Source organism: Andrographis paniculata, unplaced genomic scaffold (genome assembly GCF_009805555.1).
Source record: "Andrographis paniculata isolate CXL003 unplaced genomic scaffold, ASM980555v1 Contig38END, whole genome shotgun sequence".
Lineage (NCBI taxonomy): Eukaryota > Viridiplantae > Streptophyta > Magnoliopsida > Lamiales > Acanthaceae > Andrographis > Andrographis paniculata.
Window position 1 is genome coordinate 2,239,536 of NW_026137571.1, and position 19,775 is coordinate 2,259,310.

The following is a 19,775-nucleotide window of genomic DNA, read 5'->3' on the forward strand; positions in this document are numbered from 1 at the left end:
TAATTATCTTTAAATCTCATTGTTATTGAATTATTTGAGAAACTTTTGTTTTTACCACGAACAAAATGGATTTAACATGTTTACTAATTTTCTATAGTTGACTTTAAAAGTAGACCTTATGTATTAGTTGATTTGGGTATTAAAACTTGTATGTTATAAATTTATATTTACTTTGTGGGGCATAAGTAATCTTCTTATTTACTCTTTTTTTTTGTATTGTGTTTTTTTTTGTTTTCTCAAATTCTTATTATTTATTTATTTTCTACCTATAACTACTACTTTTTACAGCCCATGACACAATCTCAGTTATTGCAATGTATTAGACGTCGGCAACAAACAAGTGATCGCCGATCAGCTAACCAAACAAGTAATAGTCGGTCGGTTAACCAAACATGTATGCATATTCTGTCTTTTACTTTCGTTTTTTAGTTTATTAAATTTTTAAATGTTGTTTCTTTACTTAATTTATTATGTATCTTTGTATCTATTGAAACTTTACTCATTTTACCAGCATACTCTTCACTACTACGGTTGTCTGCCATTTATGTGTCGCCTTGGGTTGCACCCCAACCGACTAAATGCCGTTTCTGTGGTGCATTATTATTCCACCGTGAGCATAAAACGCTATGTTGTGCTGGTGGAAAGTTTTCCCTACCACTAATGGACATGCCACCTGCCTTGCAAGACCTTTTCCTTAATCGCCATGAACTATCATCTCATTTTCGTACCTATGTTAGGACTTATAATAAGTCTTTTGCTTTCTCTACATTAGGAGTTCACTATGATGTATCTTTATGTAATAATGATCACAACTTATACATATTCCGTGTTAACAATACAATTCACCATTTCATTAACTCGTTGCTCCCCTCAACAAATGTACGGAGAAACCTGCAACTTTATTACTATGATCCTACACAAGAGCTTGCCACACGTTTGACTAATTACCCTACTTTACATCCATCTATTGTTACAATCTTGATTGAGATGTCTCATCTCAACCCTTATGCAAGTTTATTCCGTCAATTGTATACAATGCCTTGTCTTGATAACTATAAAATATTTCTAAAAACATCAAATCGATTAGATCGAAGAGTGTACAATCTTCCACGGGTTGATGATATATCAATTATATGGCAGGATGGGTCTTCAGATTGTCCCCAATTATCTAGAGACATACAAGTATATCCGGTTGATGGTTCTGTGAAAAAGGTTGATTATTATTCTTATGCCTACGATCCTGTTCAATATCCATTGATCTATCCTTTTGGCAAGCCAGGTTGGTATCCGGGTATTGTGAAAAATTCTGCTACATCTTCGTCTTCCTCTACACAGTCAACACCTAATTTATCAGCAGAGTCGTTTTATATTGAACAAGTTGACCTATCAATAAATGGCTGCTCACATTACAGTATGCAATTAGGACTTAATAAACGCCGGATGGACAAGAGTCATGTCTCTATTAGAGAGTACTATGCATATCGCCTCCAAATACGCCCTGCAACTCCTACTTTACTATTACATACTGGCCGTTTGTTACAACAATATATAACCGACCAGTACATAAAAATAGAAACTCAAAGGCTAGATTTTTTTCGATCTGAACAAGTGCAAAAACAACATCGTCATGACACCATGCAAGGTATTCTAGACGTTTTTAACCAATCCCAACATGAACCGTTATCTATGATTGGACAACCAGTTGTCCTTCCATCTTCTTTCATTGGTGGTCCCCGTGATATGCAACAAAGATTTATGAATGCTATGGCTCTTGTACAAGAATTTGGTAAGCCTGATTTTTTCCTTACAATCACTTGTAATCCAAAATGGCCTGAGATTCAAGAAGTCTTAAAACCATTTGAATTATCAACTGATAGAACTGACATTGTTGCTCGTGTGTTTAGAATGAAACTTGAAGAACTGAAAAACGAACTCTTCAAACAAGACTTGCTAGGTAAAGTGCAGGCGTATTCATACGTCATTGAGTTTAAAAAAAGAGGATTGCCACATGCCCATATGCTACTTATCATGTTTCCACAATTTAAATTACACAACCCGACAACTTACGACAAATTTATATCTGCAGAACTTCCTGATAGTAACTTAAACCCCTACTTATTTCAATTGGTCTTGAAACATATGATGCATGGTCCTTGTGGCTCTCTAAACATTGTAAGGTACATAAGTGTTGATGTATTTTTTCAACAAAGAAAAGGTAAAATCCAAAAATAGGACCAAAAGACAAAAAAACACTCCTTCGCCGCCCCCACCGACTGACCAAACTACTGTTCACTTAGTAGGCACCCGACTTTTCTTCGTCCGACTACGTACCAACCGACTTGCTTATCCGATCGCATCCCATCCGACACGCTTACCCGATTGCTGAATAACCGACCTGTCCATCCGACCTGCTCACCAACCGACCTGCAGACTTTCTTACATATAGACCATCCGACCCGCCAACCAACTGACCTGACTATACAACCACCGACTGTCCGACCTACAAACTTTCCGACCTATGGAGCATCCGACCCACTAACTAACCAACATGACTATCCGACCGTAGACCTTCCCACCTGCCGAACCGACCGAGGACCAACCAACTTGACTATCCCACAGCAGACCAACCGACCTGACCTACCGAAAGAGGAGCAACCGACCTGCCTATCTGACCGCAGATCTTCCGACGTGCCGATCCGATTGACGGCCAACCGACCCAGGAACAACCGAACGGACCAACAGACCTGAACGCAAATTTTTCTTCTTTTCCACCTAACTTCGTGCATAACTTCCTTTAAGATACTGCTACCCTTACTTTTATTATTATTTTTTGTGCGTAACAGATTGCATTATAGAATAGTCGTGCGGTATACCGCGCAAAAGCGGATTCTAGTGTATATATATATATATATATGAACCCACCCATAATTTTGAAGTGAAATAAAAACAAAAGTCTATAGCAGGAATTGTTGACACAGAGAATAATTAATGTCTGTTTCTTCAGTCAAAACTTCAGCTGTTTTGGGCAGACATAGTCTGAAAAGGGTTTGTTCTTTTTTCTTTTCTTTTTTTTTTATATAATTTTTTTTTATAGTTTTTTAAATTATAAATATAATATAATAATTATAATTGAATAAAATATATACAATATGTATATCATTTTCTAGAGAATAATTTTTTTTATAATTTAAATAAATAAAAATTTATAAACATATATGTAGATATAAAATAAATTTATATTAAATTATACAAATTAATACACATTTATATTATTATATTCATTTCCATCAAATTAATACACATCAAAATTCTCCAAAACCAACCCAAACTAAAAAAAAAAAACACACTTCAAAATTCAAATAAAAACCATTCTCAAACCGAAATTTCCCAAAAACCTCCGAAAAAACTTATTTTGTCGAGTCTAGCACACACTTACACCCCCGACGGGAATTTCACCCAACACATGCACACACACCCATCCAGGATCGAACTGAAACCCAACCCTCAATCGAGAGATTTCTCACCGCTTGATCTATAAGGATTTGACTTGTCAAGTCTAGTTTGCAGGTATTAGTTTTGACTGAAAATTTATCCAGGACACGTTCGATAAATATCGACTGCGAATTCCCATATCATAAAAAAGAAAAAAATAATAATCCAACAACATCTTCCATCAAAATTTTATTCTTACCACAATCATTTTCTGCTAAATTTTTTCTTATTTCCCCTTTTATTATTATTTTTTTTCTATTTTCTTACATTATCACAAAAAAAAAAAAAAAAAAAAACCACCCCTACACACATGCCTGTATTGATTTCCTCTCAAGATTACATCAAGAAAAAAATGAACACAGTTCAAAAATGTTATTTGGTGTGCGCACACACCACAAAAAAAAAAAAAAAAAAAAAAAAAAAACGACAACTTGAGCCTTAAAAATAGCCTCGAAAATATTTTTAATCGAATAAAAATCTTGTCGAATCGAGCTTGTAAAAATTGGATGGTGCCATATCCGATTTGAATTTTTTTTTTAAAAGTAAAAATATAAAAAAATAAAAAATTAAACAATATAAAAATGTATTAATTAATATATAACACAATTAATAAACTCAATCTCTAATTTCAAAATTTAAGTATCTAATTCAGTGACATATCATCTTTGTTCGACACTCACTAATTTCATCATCCTCGATCTCTTCCATAAATTTAAATTTGTTTTAATTTTTATTAGATTAAAAAAGTAACATATGAAAAAAAAAAATTAAAATAAAAAATAAATAAAAATTACCCAAGTGGGCCAGTTCAATATGATTTCAAACTAAAATATGTTGTGATATTATACATTTTACTCCTTTCGTTCCATTATAAAAGAGTCTTTTGGAGTTTCTTAATAAATGAAGAAATATTATTTCCATATCTATATATATTCATTTGTTTTTATACGAAATTTTAAAAATATTAGTATTATATTGGGATAAAGTAGAAATAAAGATAATAAAACTAAATTAACCATGTTAGTATTGTATGATATAAAAGTAATGACATTTGTGTAATATATTGTAAATTTGAAGGGTATTTGTAATGTTAGGTAGATAGTACAATTACTAAAAAAAAATAAAATTGATACTTTGTCATGGGACGGACCAAATGAAAAAATAGATAGATTGTTAAGGGACAGAGGAAGTATACTTTTTTTCATTTGATTTTTGCATGAAGATTAAGGTAAAATAGTATTTTATAGATACGTAGTGTAATAAAATAATTTAATATCTATTTTACCATTGAAAGATAATGTGAAAAAGTAGAGAATATGAGTATTTTAGTATTTAGTTAAAAATTATTTTTCTAAAATAGATGGAAATAGTAATATTTTATTGGTTAGTAGAAGTATGGAAGAAGTTTTGACATTTTTAGTTTTTATTTTTATTTTTGTGTAAAAAATAATAGATTTTATATAATTTTATTGTTTTAATTTGTTCTTCAATATTTATTATTTTTAATAAAAAATATATTTTTTTATATAGCTATGTTAAACTTTTTAGTTTCAAACATATTCTCTCTGTCCCAATACAATAGTCTTGTTAACTATTTTTATTCGTTCCAAAACAATAGTCTTATTTCCATAAATAACCACATCACTATAAAATTACCCTTACTCTTTCATTATTATTACACAATTGCCACTACTTTTTACACTAATACACTCACAAGGGCAAAAATGTCTTTTATCTATATTTTTTACCTACTATTAATATAATATCAATATTTCTTAAATCTCGTGCTCAACACAACCAAGACTATAGTTCCGGGACGAAGAGAGTATTATTTTCGTTCAATCTTTTTTCTTCTTCTTTGTTACTCCTTCGGTGTACCAAAGAGAATTTAAATATATATATATATATACCGAATTGATTAAAATGAATTCATATTTTGCAAATTTAGAGGCTAATTCCATTGCTGCTAGTATACATAATTAAATCTTTTTTTTTTTTTTTTTGCTCAAAACCTAATTATCTTATGCCAAATTCATCGAATTATCGTATCGACTTAGTTTTTGTCTTTTCTAATAACGTCAACCGACACCAAAAAAATCAGCCTAAAGACCACGTTTTTACTCTTGTAATTGGAATGTCCATATATATATATATATACTCATGATTGTCGTATTCTATGTAATATTTTTAACTTTCATACTTCTCCTCGAACTCTAATTTGTCGTTTTCCTAGTTTTATTTATTTATTATTTTTGCATGGTTAAGACGAGTTTGGAATTCCCAAATTACAATGAAATATGCTGTTTGGGTGTGCCCTTCGAGGCATCACAAGAGGTCATAATTTGATTAATTAAATTATTTAATTAATAGAATAATATTAATACCCTACGATGTAATAAAGCATATGCTCATTAATTATTCCCATACATCAATCTACACAAAAGAAAAAAAAAAAACACACAACCCTGATTATACCAAAAACGACGCCGTCGAGGGACGCGCCAAAAACCAAAATTGTGGTCCACACGTGTCGCAATTTTAGCGAGCATAAAAGCATACTTCCACGTTCCCGCCTCGGTCACGCCGCGCGTGGTCTCCACGCGTTTGTCCCCGAAGGGGCCCTCTCTATTATGCGCCGGCGGTGCGTATTTTAACTTGCGTGCGCCTCCGGTTTCTTGAAATACGCACGTTCGCTGCATCAGTCTTTCTTCCTGCTCCTTTTATCCTCCTCGGCTTGGGGTGAATTTATGGAGATGATCTTTTGATTCTTCCTTCTTTTTTTTTTTTTTTTTTTACTGATACAAATATGCGGATGTATGTAGATCTTATGTGGCGGAATGCGGCTTCCGATGGTGAGCCTGACGCGTCTCGGTTGCTACGTGTTTATGGAATTTTTATTTGCTTGCATTGATGTTGCTCGGTTGTGATTCAGGAAGTTCGGCGATAATTGTTGGTCTCAACGGTGGCTGATACTGGTTTGTGGTAGCAGGGTTGAATCCGAAGCCCTAAATGATGATTCGGTTAGATTCTCCTTCGATTTTTATTGAAATATCGTGCTGTCATGCATAAGATTGGATTTATAGTTAATATTTTGGGAATTGCTTGATGCATTTTAACTACTTCTGCAATTCTAGGTTTGGAATTTGGATCCAAACATCGGGAAACGTATTACGATTTTCGTTTTTGTTTCTCTGTTTTTGGATCCTTTGCATTTCTTAGTTGATTTTCACTAAAATTTGAAGCGGATGATCACTCTGCTAACCTAAATGTAGCAGTTTCGATTCATTAGCAATTCATGTGGCTTTGAAAAGAAATGCTGAATGAAGAACATCTATACATTGAGTTTTTGCCTGTGATAATGCTGTTAGGTTATGTGATGAATATCTTTCGTTTGTTTGATTTTTAGAAGGTCTGGAGGTTGAGGAATTGAGGTTATTGCTTGAGTAGATAAGTTTTTGTTGTTCATTTGGAGGATGTTGGGGGAGACTCTAACCGAGACGTGGTTCGGTAATATATGGAAGAATTCGCGCAAGAGTATATCGTGGGAACCCGAGAGACCTGTGGTCGGGATCGTGGCGTTTGAGATCTCAAGATTGATGTCGAAGGTTGTTAACATATGGCATTGTCTCACTGATAGACAGATTGTTAGATTAAGACAAGAGATTGCAAGTTCAGTGGGGATTCGGAGACTAGTTTCAGAAGATGAAGACTATCTCATGGATCTTGCACTCGCTGAAATCATTGACAATTTGGGATCTGCCGCGAAATTAGTAGCCGTGCTAGGGAAGAAATGCGCGGATCCAATGTACCATAATCTCCGGGGCATGTTTGATGATCCGGGCTTGATCGATCCCAAATGGTATGGCTGGCAATACCGGCTGAAGAAGATGGATCGAAAAGTGAAGAAAATGGAGAAGTTTGTGGCTGCGACTGAGCAGCTCTTTTCCGAGATCGAAATTTTGGCTGACCACGAACAGACTCTAAGGCGAATGCGAGCTGGATCGAACTTAGGGAAGGTGAGATTGCTTGAGTTTCAAGAGAAGGTTGTATGGCAGCGGCAACAAGTCAAAAATCTTCAAGAACTGTCTCCGTGGGCGAGAAGTTACGATTACATCGTTCGTCTTCTTCTCCGGTCTCTGTTCACGATTGTCGAAAGGATAAAGTATGTTCATGGGGTTAACCAGATGGATCCAGTCGAAGGTCATAATCGATCGACGAGTATCGATTGCAGTCATTTACTAAGCGATACCTTCGATCGCTTGGAAACGGAGAGAGCCCCTGTTCGGAGGTCGTTTTCGAATTTGGGCTTGATGGATAGAAGTAAATCGAAGAACCGGACGTCTCTCGATCGATCGCCGTCATCGATCCTTTCCCGGAAGCCTCATACGAAAGCGAGACGATTCGCCGCTATTGGGATGACGGGATGTGTGACGGGTGGAATCGATATCGAATCCCCGTTCGTTGGCAGCTCGTTCCGATCGAACGGTATTTCTCCGAAAAACGACGTATCCGTATCCTTCTTTACTTCGAAACGATGTCTGCTGGACGCCAACGAGTCGACGCTCGGGCACGCGGCGTTGGCTCTTCACTATGCGAACGTGATCATATTGGTCGAGAAGTTTGCATCGGCGCCTCACCTAATCAGCCTCGACGCGAGGGACGACCTCTACAGCATGCTGCCTTCGTCTATCCGAAGCTGCCTGAGGTCGAAACTGAAGACGTTCTCGAAAACGACCGACTACGATGCGGCGTTTGCCGCCGAGTGGGGGACGGCGATCGGGAGGATACTCGAATGGCTGTCGCCGCTCGCACACAACATGGCGAGGTGGCAATCGGACCGGAATTTCGAGAGGCGGAGGCTGGGTTTCGGGTCGAATGTGCTGTTGGTTCATACGCTGTATTTCGCCGATCGAGCGACGACGGAGGCGGCCATCGTCGAACTCCTCATGGGGCTGAATTACCTCGCCCGATTCGGAATCGGGCCGGAGATCGGCGAGAGGCGGCTCCGGCAGCCGTGGTGCGGCGGCGGTTTCTTTCCCAGGTATAGTAACATGTTGTGCGATGTCATCGATTGAAAAAAAGAAGTGTTGTATTTGTACACGATGGATTGGATTGGTTGTCTTAATTTGTTGGGATTCAATCGAGGATGCTTTCGAAATACAATTAAGAAAATAATTCAACAATGATGTGCCAAAATATGTTACTCCGTCGCTTAAAATGACGGTAATATTTATTTTTACTGTCCACTCAATTTATAAATAATTTTTTTTAATTTTTTTTAAAATTTTATTATTTGTAAATATATATTACTCCTTTATGTTAAAACGAACAAAAGACATAGTACTTTCATTCACCAACTAATGTTCAACTTTACTAATATCCAATTTTTCTATTTGGGACGTCCAATAACTATTGTATTATTTTATTTTTTAAACACAAATTTTACATTTTTATCTTTTATTTATTTATTACTTTTAATTTCTACCATACAGGACAAATTTATCAATTTATAACAAAAATAAAAAATAAAAATAATCAAATAACATAGACTTCAAATAATAAAATTTGAAAATACTAAAAAAAAAATAATAATAAAAAAAATCTATAACCCACCCAAATGCCATCCATATCTATTTTATTTCTAATTTAACGGTCGAATCTCTTGTCGTAAATGGGCCGGGCTTAATTAATTATGGCTTAAATTGAAATCCGGGCTACGTTCTTCGTTATTAATTTTTTAAAATCTTTTCTTGGTTACTAATTTGAGGAGGGAGAAGTGTGGCGTTAATGGCAAGTCTAAGCGGCGAAGCTCTCTACTTAATTTACAGAGCTCTGACTTATGGCGTATCGCCGTTGCTTCGCATTCATCTCCGGTGGCGCAAATTGCGAGGTCGTGAGCACCAAACCCGGTGGCGCGAACGCCTCGGATGCCCCTCGGCAGCGCGCCCCGCCGGTCGCCTTATTTGGTTCCACGCCGTCTCATTAGGTAACTGCGATTTTTTTCCTCTCCCTTTTTTAGTTTTTAGTTGAAGATTAATGGCAAAAATTTCAATTGAACATTCCTGAATAGTGTTTCTATTATGATTTTATTGTTGTTTTTCTGTTTGCACGACTGCTCTGGTTGCGTCGATAGGGGAGGGACTGGCGGTGATTCCTGTGATAAAGTGTTGCTTGGAGAGGAGCCCGGATTTGACAGTCTTGATGACTACTACAACAAGTTCGGCATTGTAAGAACTTTTAGTAGGACAATTTACTTAGTTTCAAGTCTAATTACTAGACTGGTAAATATTAATCCCAAATATTTCAAATTAGAATGAGGATGTTAGGAAAATTGGATAAAAAGGGATACTGAATTTGTTGTAAATACAATGGGAATCTGCATATTGCACTGAATGCTATGTAGAACTTGATACAAAAGTATGATTATGTTTGGGCAAGAAAGTATGGTTATATTTGGACAGTTGTAACTAGTAACACAAGTCCTAAGAAACTGTCCCTACATCGGCAGCTTCATTCTTTTTACTCTTTTCATTGGCTACCCTTAATCGGCATTGTTATTACTTGTGGAATCTGACTGCTGCAGCAAATTTGTTAAGTCAACCATTTTGGGGCTATGTAATAGCACTCTGTTAGCTTTTTAGTGGTTAAAACTAGTTATCTTATTTTCTGTTCCTCATTTATATCCTGAAAGTTACCTATGTGAAGCATGATTTCCATTTCGGTTTCTTCTGTATGCTTGTTATGCAGTGAAGTGATAAAGAACAGACTTCCAAGCAATGTAATATATCAGGTGCTCAATTTTGTTATTGTTATTAGTTACTTATGGTTATCCGTGATTAATGTAAATAGGTATAAAGATTTGTTGATTATTGAATAAGTAGAACTCTAGATTTATAGTTTTCCCATAAGTTCCCGTGGATGTGTGTTTCCCCCCTATATTCAATGCATTACCACTTTACTGAACACTCCTAAATTTCACTTTCCATCTTCGTAGTTTCCTTACTCAAGGAAAGAGATTTGATTTTTATTTTGTCTAAAACATCTCACATTAAACACACACATGGAAATAATTCAAGGGATGGATGGATTTTGCTGAATTACTCTGACTTGTTGATCCTTAGAAACATGACAAAGAAGGCTGTTTCTTCTGACATTAGTTATATTTATGAACCAGTTTGCTCCACTTGATATGCCATCTGCTATGGACGCTTTCTTGCAATATTGGAGGCCAAATGCACTCATTCTAATGGAGAGTGAATTGTGGCCAAATATCATTATTGGTGCTGCAAAAAAGGGTGTAAGCTTTCCTACATCATTTCCTGCATATGTTAACCCATTCTTTTCTCCAACATATTTACAGCAGAGAATTTTCTTTCAAATTCCAAGTTCTTGATCATGAAAATGCTATGTAGAAAAAAGGTAGGTTCTGTGAAATCTTTTAGACACTTTAGCTATGTGTAGAGTTTTTATATGGTTATGTTTAATTGGTCGACTATGAATATTCGGTCTAGCCTCAAATAATTCTGAAGACCTTGAGGGTTTGCACTTGGGAGTTTGTAATAGTAAAATTTTTAATTGAAATAGAATTTTGATGTGATATAATAGGTGTTTGATTCAATGTTTTGAATGGTAAATTGACTTTTGATGTAACATTCTAATTGAAAATTAGTTGTTTGATTTGATAGTTTTGTGGGAAAAAGAAGTAATGGATAGTGAGAGACCAGTCCAAACCTACAGAATTAGATTAAAAAATTTGTATTTGTACTACTACTTAAGCTTAGCCACATGTTATTATTTATTCAATGTAGGACATTTGCCATTCATCATACCTTTTTACTCAGTGTGCTCCTTCAGGTGCAGGTGATTCCTTCACAAAATTTTATCCAGTGAACTTTTTTTCCCCATCAATTCAAAAACTGGACCTCCCCTTTACTTTGATACCGTGTAAACTTACATATAATTATAATTATCTATTAAAATATAGCAGGCTTAACTGTATATAATCCTGAAAGCTTAAAATCAACAGTTGTGTTTTGATCCTTATGTTTAAGTTCATCCAAACTTTATTATCTATTTTCTGTATGTCTTTGTTGTGTTGACCTAGTATTCTGGGCATTTCATTTCTCTATGATTTTATACCTGGATTATTGTATTTTCTATTTTCTAGGAAATTTTGTGCTGACTTTTGTTCTCTATCCAGATTGCATTGATATTGCTTAATGCTCGAATGTCTGCAAAATCATTTCAAAATTGGTCTCACCCACTCATTTGTCCATTGATCACATTGATGCTGTCAAAATTTTCATTGATTCTCCCACTGGTATGTGCTCTTATTTTGTCTTGAAAACTCTGAAGTTTTTGTTTCCATCTCTTTTTTTAACTTATCTTCTCTCCATTATCTTAAGAGTCCAACTGAAGGAATTCAATTTCAGCTATTGCAAGCCCCACCTTTTATCGTGCACTATTGCGGAGACCTTAAATGTGGTGAGACCGATAGTTGTCTTTTTGTACAAAAAGTGAAATGGGAAGTCTAATTAGCTACATTATAGGCAAGACATTTCTTTTTTCCTCATCTCTGCTGATCCATCATTCCATGACCTGTCCAAAATCTTGTAATAACAGCACATTTATTTTTTCGCATAGTTACTACAGCAGATGGACAGATTTGTTAAGTTTTTGCATCCTAGCTTCTTCCTACTTTTTTAATCAGTTTTCCATGTTTATTTTATATTGATATTTATTTATTTATTTGTTTTAATATTACTCCATTAGTCAATTAATGAAGACTAGCTGATTAACATGGAGATGCATTTTCGGTTGACCACTTTCAGCAATTGAAAAATTTGACATTTCTGAAGAGGGCAAGAAAAGTATGGAAGATTTTCAATCTCAGCTTTTGGATAGAAAAACATGGATGGCTTCTTCGATTCACAACGGCGAAGATGAAGGTAAACTATTCACTCATTCTATTGGAAACAGCCTTGGGTGTGCTGGTTATATGATCTTCCAATTTTTTTTTAAAAAAAGAAAGAAAGAAAAAAAGAAGCTGCACCCTATGTTGTTAGAAGCTAGAGAATTGCAGGGTGGCTCTCCCGCTATATCTTCATCCATTCTTTTTGGATGTGTGATTCCAATGTAGTTTGGGAGGAAGGATTTAAAGGAAGAATTATCAGTGCTGTAGAATGTCATTGAAGCAATCTGGGATGTTTTTAGTATTCATGAGATTATTTCCTTGCCATTATCTAAGTATTCACAATCAATTTCTATATTAGAGTTGATATCTTCTTTAACTTTGCAGTTATTCTATCCGTCCACAACTCACTGAAACAGTTCCATCCAGATATATTAACTATTATTGTGCCACGAAAGCCGCATCTTGGGCAAGACATTGCACTGGTATTGTCATATTGTTTGAGCTAGTTACTTTTTTGATGTATAGATATACGCATATCATCTACTTGAATACCTGTGTAGGACTTCATACCTTCTCTCTTCCAAATATGTTGAGAACATCATTTAAGATTTACATTTCTGTAATGTATGAACTCATACTATAATCTGCTGCCCCCGAGATGTATTAGCTTCTTTGGTTATCCCAATTAACTCTTTTGCTGCTTCTTAGATTTTGGATCTGGTTTTGTACGTCTGTTAGCATATAGTTAAAGCAATATACTTAAACCCCTCCATGTGATTTGTCAATTGTAGAGTAGACAAAAGAATGCCAAATCAACACATCATGAAGTCATGGATGCAGAGTTCTGATTAACTACTTCATAATTATGCTTCTCACAATGTATTTGTGTATCTTATAGCATGTTGGTGATTTCTCTTGTTAGAGTTTTAGCAATTTTTTGTTGAGTAATTTTTGTTGGTTGCACAAGCAGTGAACTTATTGTGGGTTTTATCTAATAATACAGAAATTGCGAAGGAGTGGAGTATGTGTAGCATTGCGGTCTCAAGGCGAAAAAATTACTCTTGACACTAATGTTTTTGTGGTTGACTCATTAGGTTTATATCTTTTGCTCCTAATATCAACTAAGGCACTCTATAGTCGAGGGTTATTCCTGTGAACACTGAATGAAAAAGCACTTTATTTTCCTCTCTACCCCTCCCTACCTCTTTTTCTATTATTAACTTTATCCATTTACCAGAACTTTGTGCATTCCTCATTTGTGATTTATAGCTAAAATGAAGCTTTAACTCTCAGCCAGTGGCGGGTAATTTAGTGCGAAATTTTTAATAACTTATATAATGGAGCCTTAAACTTGTTATGGAGCCGGGTAAGATCAAGGTTTACACTAGAAGGGGGAAGAAGGACCGTACTCATCTCGGGCTAATCGTGGCGCAGGAGTGAATACTTAATTATTAATTATTATTCTATCTTTTATTATTCCTTTATTATTTTATTTCCTATTTAACTCTTGAATTATAAGTCTTGGGCTTGGCCATAAGTCCGCCTATATATATGGCGCATCTAGGTCATGTTAGATTAGGCGGTCATTATTTTGGTTTTGGTTACAGAGCGGATTGGTTTTCCTCTGTGATACTCTATTTCTTTTGATTCGAATAAATTCTCTTCGATAACCCTAAGTCATAACATCTTTGCTGTCTCACGCCTATTGCTCACAGAATTTCTTACCTTTTCTGATTTTCGATTTTCAATCTTTGATGGTCAAAATGAAATTTTCATAGATTCAATCTCTTGCATCCTTGTGCTTTCTCTTAGAGGTTTTCATTCTAAATTTTAGGTTTAAACACCTCTTGTATCAATCAGTGTGCTTGTGTTGACCCTCTATATATTTAGCCAGTATATCTATTTATGTTAAGGTTGTGTTTACTATTTTGGATTATTTCATTTCCATGGCCTTAGGATGTTAGACAATTTTCAGAATTTTTTAATTTTGGAAAACATTTATATGGGTACTTGGACGGAGCATCTCAGGAAGTTTCTTTATAAAACCTCTTGGGTTGACCGAATCTACACATACAACTGGATAACAAATTTCTTGCTTGCTTGGATGTTAATGATATGTAGAAAGATGATGATGTATGGCAGGTGTGATCCTTCACAAAGTATAGATTATCTATATGTATATTTAATTATCCTGTTTTTTCTTTGATAGGTGAATTGAGGCTCTTCTATAGATTAACTCCGATAGCTGTAATAGGAGGTTCATTCTTACAAGGATGCACCGGCCATAATATATTGGAAGCTGCTGAAGCTGGATGTGCTGTTTTGACTGGTTATTTATCTTTCAACTCTATCTTCCATGCTTTATTTCATGGGCTGAATCAAGAGTTTTAGCTTTTTAAGTGGGCTTCTTTGTTATTAGGTCACCATTCTGGCCACTTTTCCCACATGGTGTCAGAAATGCAAGGGGTGAACCCCCTTTCTGTTCTGCAGGTAATACGACTCTCTTGCCCAATTGCATTCTCTTGCATACACTGAGACTGCCAACATATACTCATAATAGATACAAATTGATTGTTTTCCTCGTAACTAAGCTTGCTATGTTTTTCATGGAAAGAGCATCATAATTAGTCAATTAGGCACTGTAGTTCATCATTAATCAATGGAAGGTGTTTTTCCCTCTTGGCTTTGTCTTTATGGCCTACAGAGGACTTTATAGAAAGCTTTTACTGAGAGTTTAGAAATTTCTTACAATATGAGAACTGAGTCAGGAGGACAACAGATGAAAAGAAAAGAATCCTATTTTCATACAGTGTTGGAGGTCAGTAATTTGCTAACGCAAAAGCCTTACTACCTTTTATGAACCTTTTCTAGCCTTTAAAAACCAATACACGGATTATCCTCTTTATGGTGATGGCTTGCTCTGAAATTAAGGGTACACTTGACTTGGTATGGGGGTTGAAGGAGAAAATTGGAAGGTAATTCTATAAGAACACATTAGGAGCATGGTTTTTAAAGGAGATGGAACTGGGCTAAATGAAGCTCACTTATAATAGAAATATAAATGATGTGTTTAGATAGGTTTTGGAAGTGTTTTAGAGTTTTGGGAATAATAAAAATGAAAAAAAAAATAGGTATGTGATGTGATGTAAATAGGAGTTGGATTTTATATTTTGTAAAGAAAATAGGTTTTTTTTATGTAATATTTTAAATGAAAAATAATTTTTTGATGGGATGTTTTTTGAAAAAATATATTGTTGTTGAATTGTGCAAAAAATTATTTGAAAACATATGTAAACAAAGCAAGAATAACAACTCCTCCTTAGCCAAGGATTTTTTTATATTGTTTCAATTATTCCATCACAAAAAATGAAAGAAATTGTAATTGGAAATTTAAGGATTTGTCTGGATACTGCTTGTGTTTAAACACTGGTTTGATGTAATGAAGACTCCACTGAATTAAATACGGTCCATAAATCTAAGAAATAGTGAGAATTCTTAACCTCTCTCAATTCAGGGCTGCCTTACTATGGGCTATTCATGGTCCTACCGTAGAAAATACTTTGTGAAAGAAAATAGTATATATTGTGTTCGGTATAGTTCTTTAGATGGTATAATTCTGATATTTTTTTTATTATTTTATTATTTTTTATAATTATTTTGATTTTATCTTTTGTGTAGAAAATATTTTACAAATTTGTATTTAGAAGGGTATAATGGGAAATGCAGTCTATAAATAAATTAAAATTGCAATAGTTTTAGGACATTACAAATTAGAAATAATAACAAAACATTTGAGACGGAAGGAGTATATAATAATATCATTTGGGAAATGCAGTATATAAAAGGAGTGCAATAATTTGATATTTCCTTTTGAAGATTTCATAATATATCATACATCGTTTTTTTGTTTTTGTTTAGTTAATATCAAATATGTTATAATGTTAATGTTTAACACTGAAAAATTTGTTAAATTGGTTAATATTCTGTTCATCCTTGTATTACATATCTAATGATGGAAACTGAAAAGTTAATAAGATGAAAAGATATATTTTACTGCATACAAAGCAAAACTTGGGTTTTTCCAACAACGTTCTTATCTCTTTATCGTTCATTTCATTAATCCTTCTGCCGTATCAAATGCACTTCAAATGTCACCAAATGCAATGGTTACCTGAGGCATGAATTTATCTATGTTTATTAAAAGATTGGAGAAGCATGTACATTAACTATGGCAGAATGAGTTGTAAATCTAAAGCAGCAGTATTTAAGTATATCTTGGTAAAACGTCAATACCGTGTGCATATATCAGGTTTCTGGAGAAATGCTTGCAGATGCTGTTGGTGAGCTCCTTAGTAATGCCAAAGTTCTGGAATCTCGTCGAATGGCTGCTAAACAAGCATACCGTACTTTATCAAACGGAATTGTTGAAAATATTTGGCAGATGCTAGACATCCACATACTCAGGAAATCATTATGATGATACTTAGAGGCTACTCTAAGAATTGTAAGTGAATTAATATGTTATTTGTGCATAGGAGAGGACATATTGATGGTTCTTCCGACCCCCTTTTTATATGAAATTTCCTACATTATGTTGTCATGAGTAGTAGCCAATAATGCATTGGGTTCTTTTTCTGGTTTTTCCGGGCTTACTTTTGAGGCAACTAATTAATCTGCTCTACATTCTAGTTGTGAATTGGAATATATTCGTTACAATGACTTTCAATGCCATTGATAGTCTATCTATTCTCCTACCCCTTTATATAAACACAATGTGCAAATCATGATCTTAATTCTTCTTAACTCTATTTGCCATCTTGTGCTTCTTTATTGTCTTCTCCGACTACCTGCTTGAGAAGCCGCATACCCCACCGTTCTCCATACCTGTTTGGTGTGGGATCCTTTCAATTCTCATCTTAATGGAATAGTTCCTTTCAGTTTTTATTAACTTTGCAAGGAGACTATTTTTTAGTTTAAAATTGTCGACATAGGAACTCTGTTAACTAGCCAATCAATCTAGATATGTTTTTTTTTTCATGTCAGGAAGACCTTAGGAACTCTTGAAGACGATGCCTTAATTTAAATACTTACAATTTTTATGACTGAAGAACCGAATCAATAATGTTTGGTTCCAAATCATATATATACATGTAGGTAATGTGGTCTTGTTCTTAAGGTTAATGCAATTCACACATACATGTAGACATTCACGACGAACATTCTCATGTTTTTGGTTTTTGGTGCTCCCTACAGACGGTGATCGATGTTCTGTTGATTTTCTGGTGTTTTGAAGAATCATGTACAAGGACAATATGTCTTGCCAGAGGATGTTTCATTGTCGGGTCTCGATCAAATGGCTCGCAGCATCAGTTGCAGGTAATATGAATAGCTTAGACTATAGTTTGCTTCCCAGATGAATACTAACTAAGGTAAAGATCATATGCTGAATTGTTATTGTTATTTTTTATTTGTTTTTCTTACAGTGAAATGGTAATAATCCATTAATCCTTAACGAAATCGCATATCAATCAACAAAATGAAATTGAAATCATTTTTTGTCTTTTATGATTGTTGTGTTGTTAGAAATATAAACAAAAGTTGCTTGAATATGAATAGAATACTCTTTTTACTTTCGTATGTTTCATTATTTAGCATTTTTTATTTTAAATTAATAATTATGTTTATTATATCATAATTATTTTTACTAATATATTTTTTAATTATTTACTAATTATTTTATAGTTAAAATTTTATGTCTAATCTAGAGTGGATAATTTAAATGAGACGAGGGAGAGAGAGTAATGATAGAGAAGATTTTGAAGGTGTGTTTGGTCTTTGACGATTTTGTGTTTTTGGTAACATATGTTTGAAAGGAAAGATATATAAAAAAAATATCTGTAGGAAAATGACTTGAGATTTGAAAATGTGATTTGATGACGTTTGCTAGTGTAATGATTAGGTAGTGATTGTATGTAGTTGCATGATTATTTATGCTACATTAAGAATAAAATATGCTTAAAGTTAAATTAAAATAACTGATGATGTAACTGAAATAAATTAAATGTGTGAAGATGTTTTGAAAGTTATACTCAATAATAATAATAAGAAGAAGAAGAAGAAGAAGAAAGATGTGTTTTTTTGGAATATTTTATCATTCACATTTTTTTTTTCTTCAAAAGCATAAAATTAAATTAAATATTTATTTTCTATTTTCTTATATCACATTAAAAATTAACTTCACATTAAAATTACATAAGTATATATTTATATAATATCAAATAATTTTTTTAAATTTTAAATTTTATTATTTAAAATTCAAGCTCAAAATTTAAATTTAAATTTAAATTTTTGTTTTTTTAAATAAAAGATAACATCATTTATTTGGCATAATTTTCTATAAAAATATAGTATTACTATCTCCGTCTCTTTGATATTTGTTTTTTTATATTGATATTTAAATACTCCTTCCGTCCCGGTCCAAATGGGTTATTTGGAATTTTGTAGTAGATTAAAAAATAATATAATGTTATTAGTTAGTAGAAGTGTATAATTTATATAAAAAGTAATTGTATGTATAATGATATGTTTGTAATTTAGATAAAAGTTAAGGGTATTTTAATATTGGTATATGATTACTTTTACTAATACAAGAAAGTGATACTCTGGACTGGGATGTACGAAAATGATAAAAATGATACTTTGAGTGAGATGGAATAAATATTAATTATTATATCAAAATGTAGTATAATATAGATATAATAATATTTGTATAAAAAAAATTATATAAATATAATAATATTTTTAATTATAAGTACAATTACTCAAAAAGTAAATATAAACTTATTAAAAACGGAATGAGTATCTTTTTAACAAAATATCATGAAAACTTTTCTTATTGGATGATCATGATACTTCCCGAAAATTGAAAGGGTACTATCGAATTGGATCAATTTAATAAACAAGATTTGAGCCGGTGACCAAATCAGAATCTCATTCCTTATGAAAATACTATCTAAAATGGTGTAAATTTAAGAAATAACACAATGGATGTTTTATTTTGAGTGTTTGAATTTTGTGTTTAGAATTTGATTAATAAAAAATTGTAATTGAAATAATTATATAATACTCCCTCTGTGACACTATTTTCATTTTTGTTTGTCCCGTAATAATTGAGATCTTTTTATTTTTTGTAAAAATTATTAAAATAAATCAACTTAAATAACTACCTAACATACAACATCATAGATGACGACGTAGGACCCATTCAAAAACCTCTTTATTTCTACGTCTCTCTTAAAAAAAAATAATATTTGTATATATATATTTAAAACTACATATATTTTTATAAAATTGATTTATGTTAATTATA

At 33.4% G+C, this 19,775-nt stretch overlaps 2 protein-coding genes across 8 annotated transcripts; both read left to right on the top strand.

The window, feature by feature from the left end:
- The first annotated feature begins 6,237 nt into the window (after positions 1–6,237).
- On the top strand, positions 6,238–8,675 carry LOC127250859 (protein PSK SIMULATOR 1-like). 2 transcript variants are annotated; one of them, XM_051274291.1, is made up of 3 exons: positions 6,238–6,344; positions 6,425–6,512; positions 6,899–8,675. In XM_051274291.1, exon 3 carries the CDS (start codon positions 6,966–6,968, stop codon positions 8,565–8,567), a length of 1,602 nt encoding a protein of 533 aa, XP_051130248.1. In that variant the 5' UTR covers positions 6,238–6,344; positions 6,425–6,512; positions 6,899–6,965; the 3' UTR covers positions 8,568–8,675. The 2 variants fall into 2 exon arrangements, with proteins under 2 accessions (XP_051130248.1, XP_051130249.1); XM_051274292.1 differs by having other exon boundaries at positions 6,902–8,675.
- A 572-nt stretch (positions 8,676–9,247) lies between these two features.
- LOC127250862 (probable 3-deoxy-D-manno-octulosonic acid transferase, mitochondrial) lies at positions 9,248–17,923 on the top strand. Of its 6 annotated transcripts, none has more exons than XR_007838792.1 (14): positions 9,248–9,478; positions 9,626–9,719; positions 10,240–10,282; positions 10,667–10,789; positions 11,693–11,812; positions 11,898–11,976; positions 12,324–12,440; positions 12,791–12,888; positions 13,410–13,500; positions 14,616–14,735; positions 14,826–14,896; positions 16,716–16,910; positions 17,450–17,560; positions 17,660–17,923. XR_007838792.1 is itself a non-coding variant. In XM_051274295.1 (13 exons), exons 1-12 carry the CDS (start codon positions 9,280–9,282, stop codon positions 16,881–16,883), a joined length of 1,323 nt encoding a protein of 440 aa, XP_051130252.1. In that variant the 5' UTR covers positions 9,248–9,279; the 3' UTR covers positions 16,884–16,910; positions 17,660–17,923. The 6 variants fall into 6 exon arrangements, 4 of the variants coding, with proteins under 4 accessions (XP_051130252.1, XP_051130253.1, XP_051130255.1 ...); XR_007838791.1 differs by having other exon boundaries at positions 17,450–17,556; XM_051274295.1 differs by lacking the exon at positions 17,450–17,560.
- Positions 17,924–19,775: the final 1,852 nt, after the last annotated feature.

Bases quoted from the DNA above. Each gene is read 5' to 3' on its own strand.
- LOC127250859 (XM_051274291.1), top strand. From the start codon at position 6,966: ATGTTGGGGGAGACTCTAACCGAGACGTGGTTCGGTAATATATGGAAG.
- LOC127250862 (XM_051274295.1), top strand. From the start codon at position 9,280: ATGGCAAGTCTAAGCGGCGAAGCTCTCTACTTAATTTACAGAGCTCTG. The intron at 9,479-9,625 runs GTAACTGCGATT...TTGCGTCGATAG, and splicing joins GTTCCACGCCGTCTCATTAG to GGGAGGGACTGGCGGTGATT. The intron at 14,736-14,825 runs GTTATTTATCTT...CTTTGTTATTAG, and splicing joins TGGATGTGCTGTTTTGACTG to GTCACCATTCTGGCCACTTT.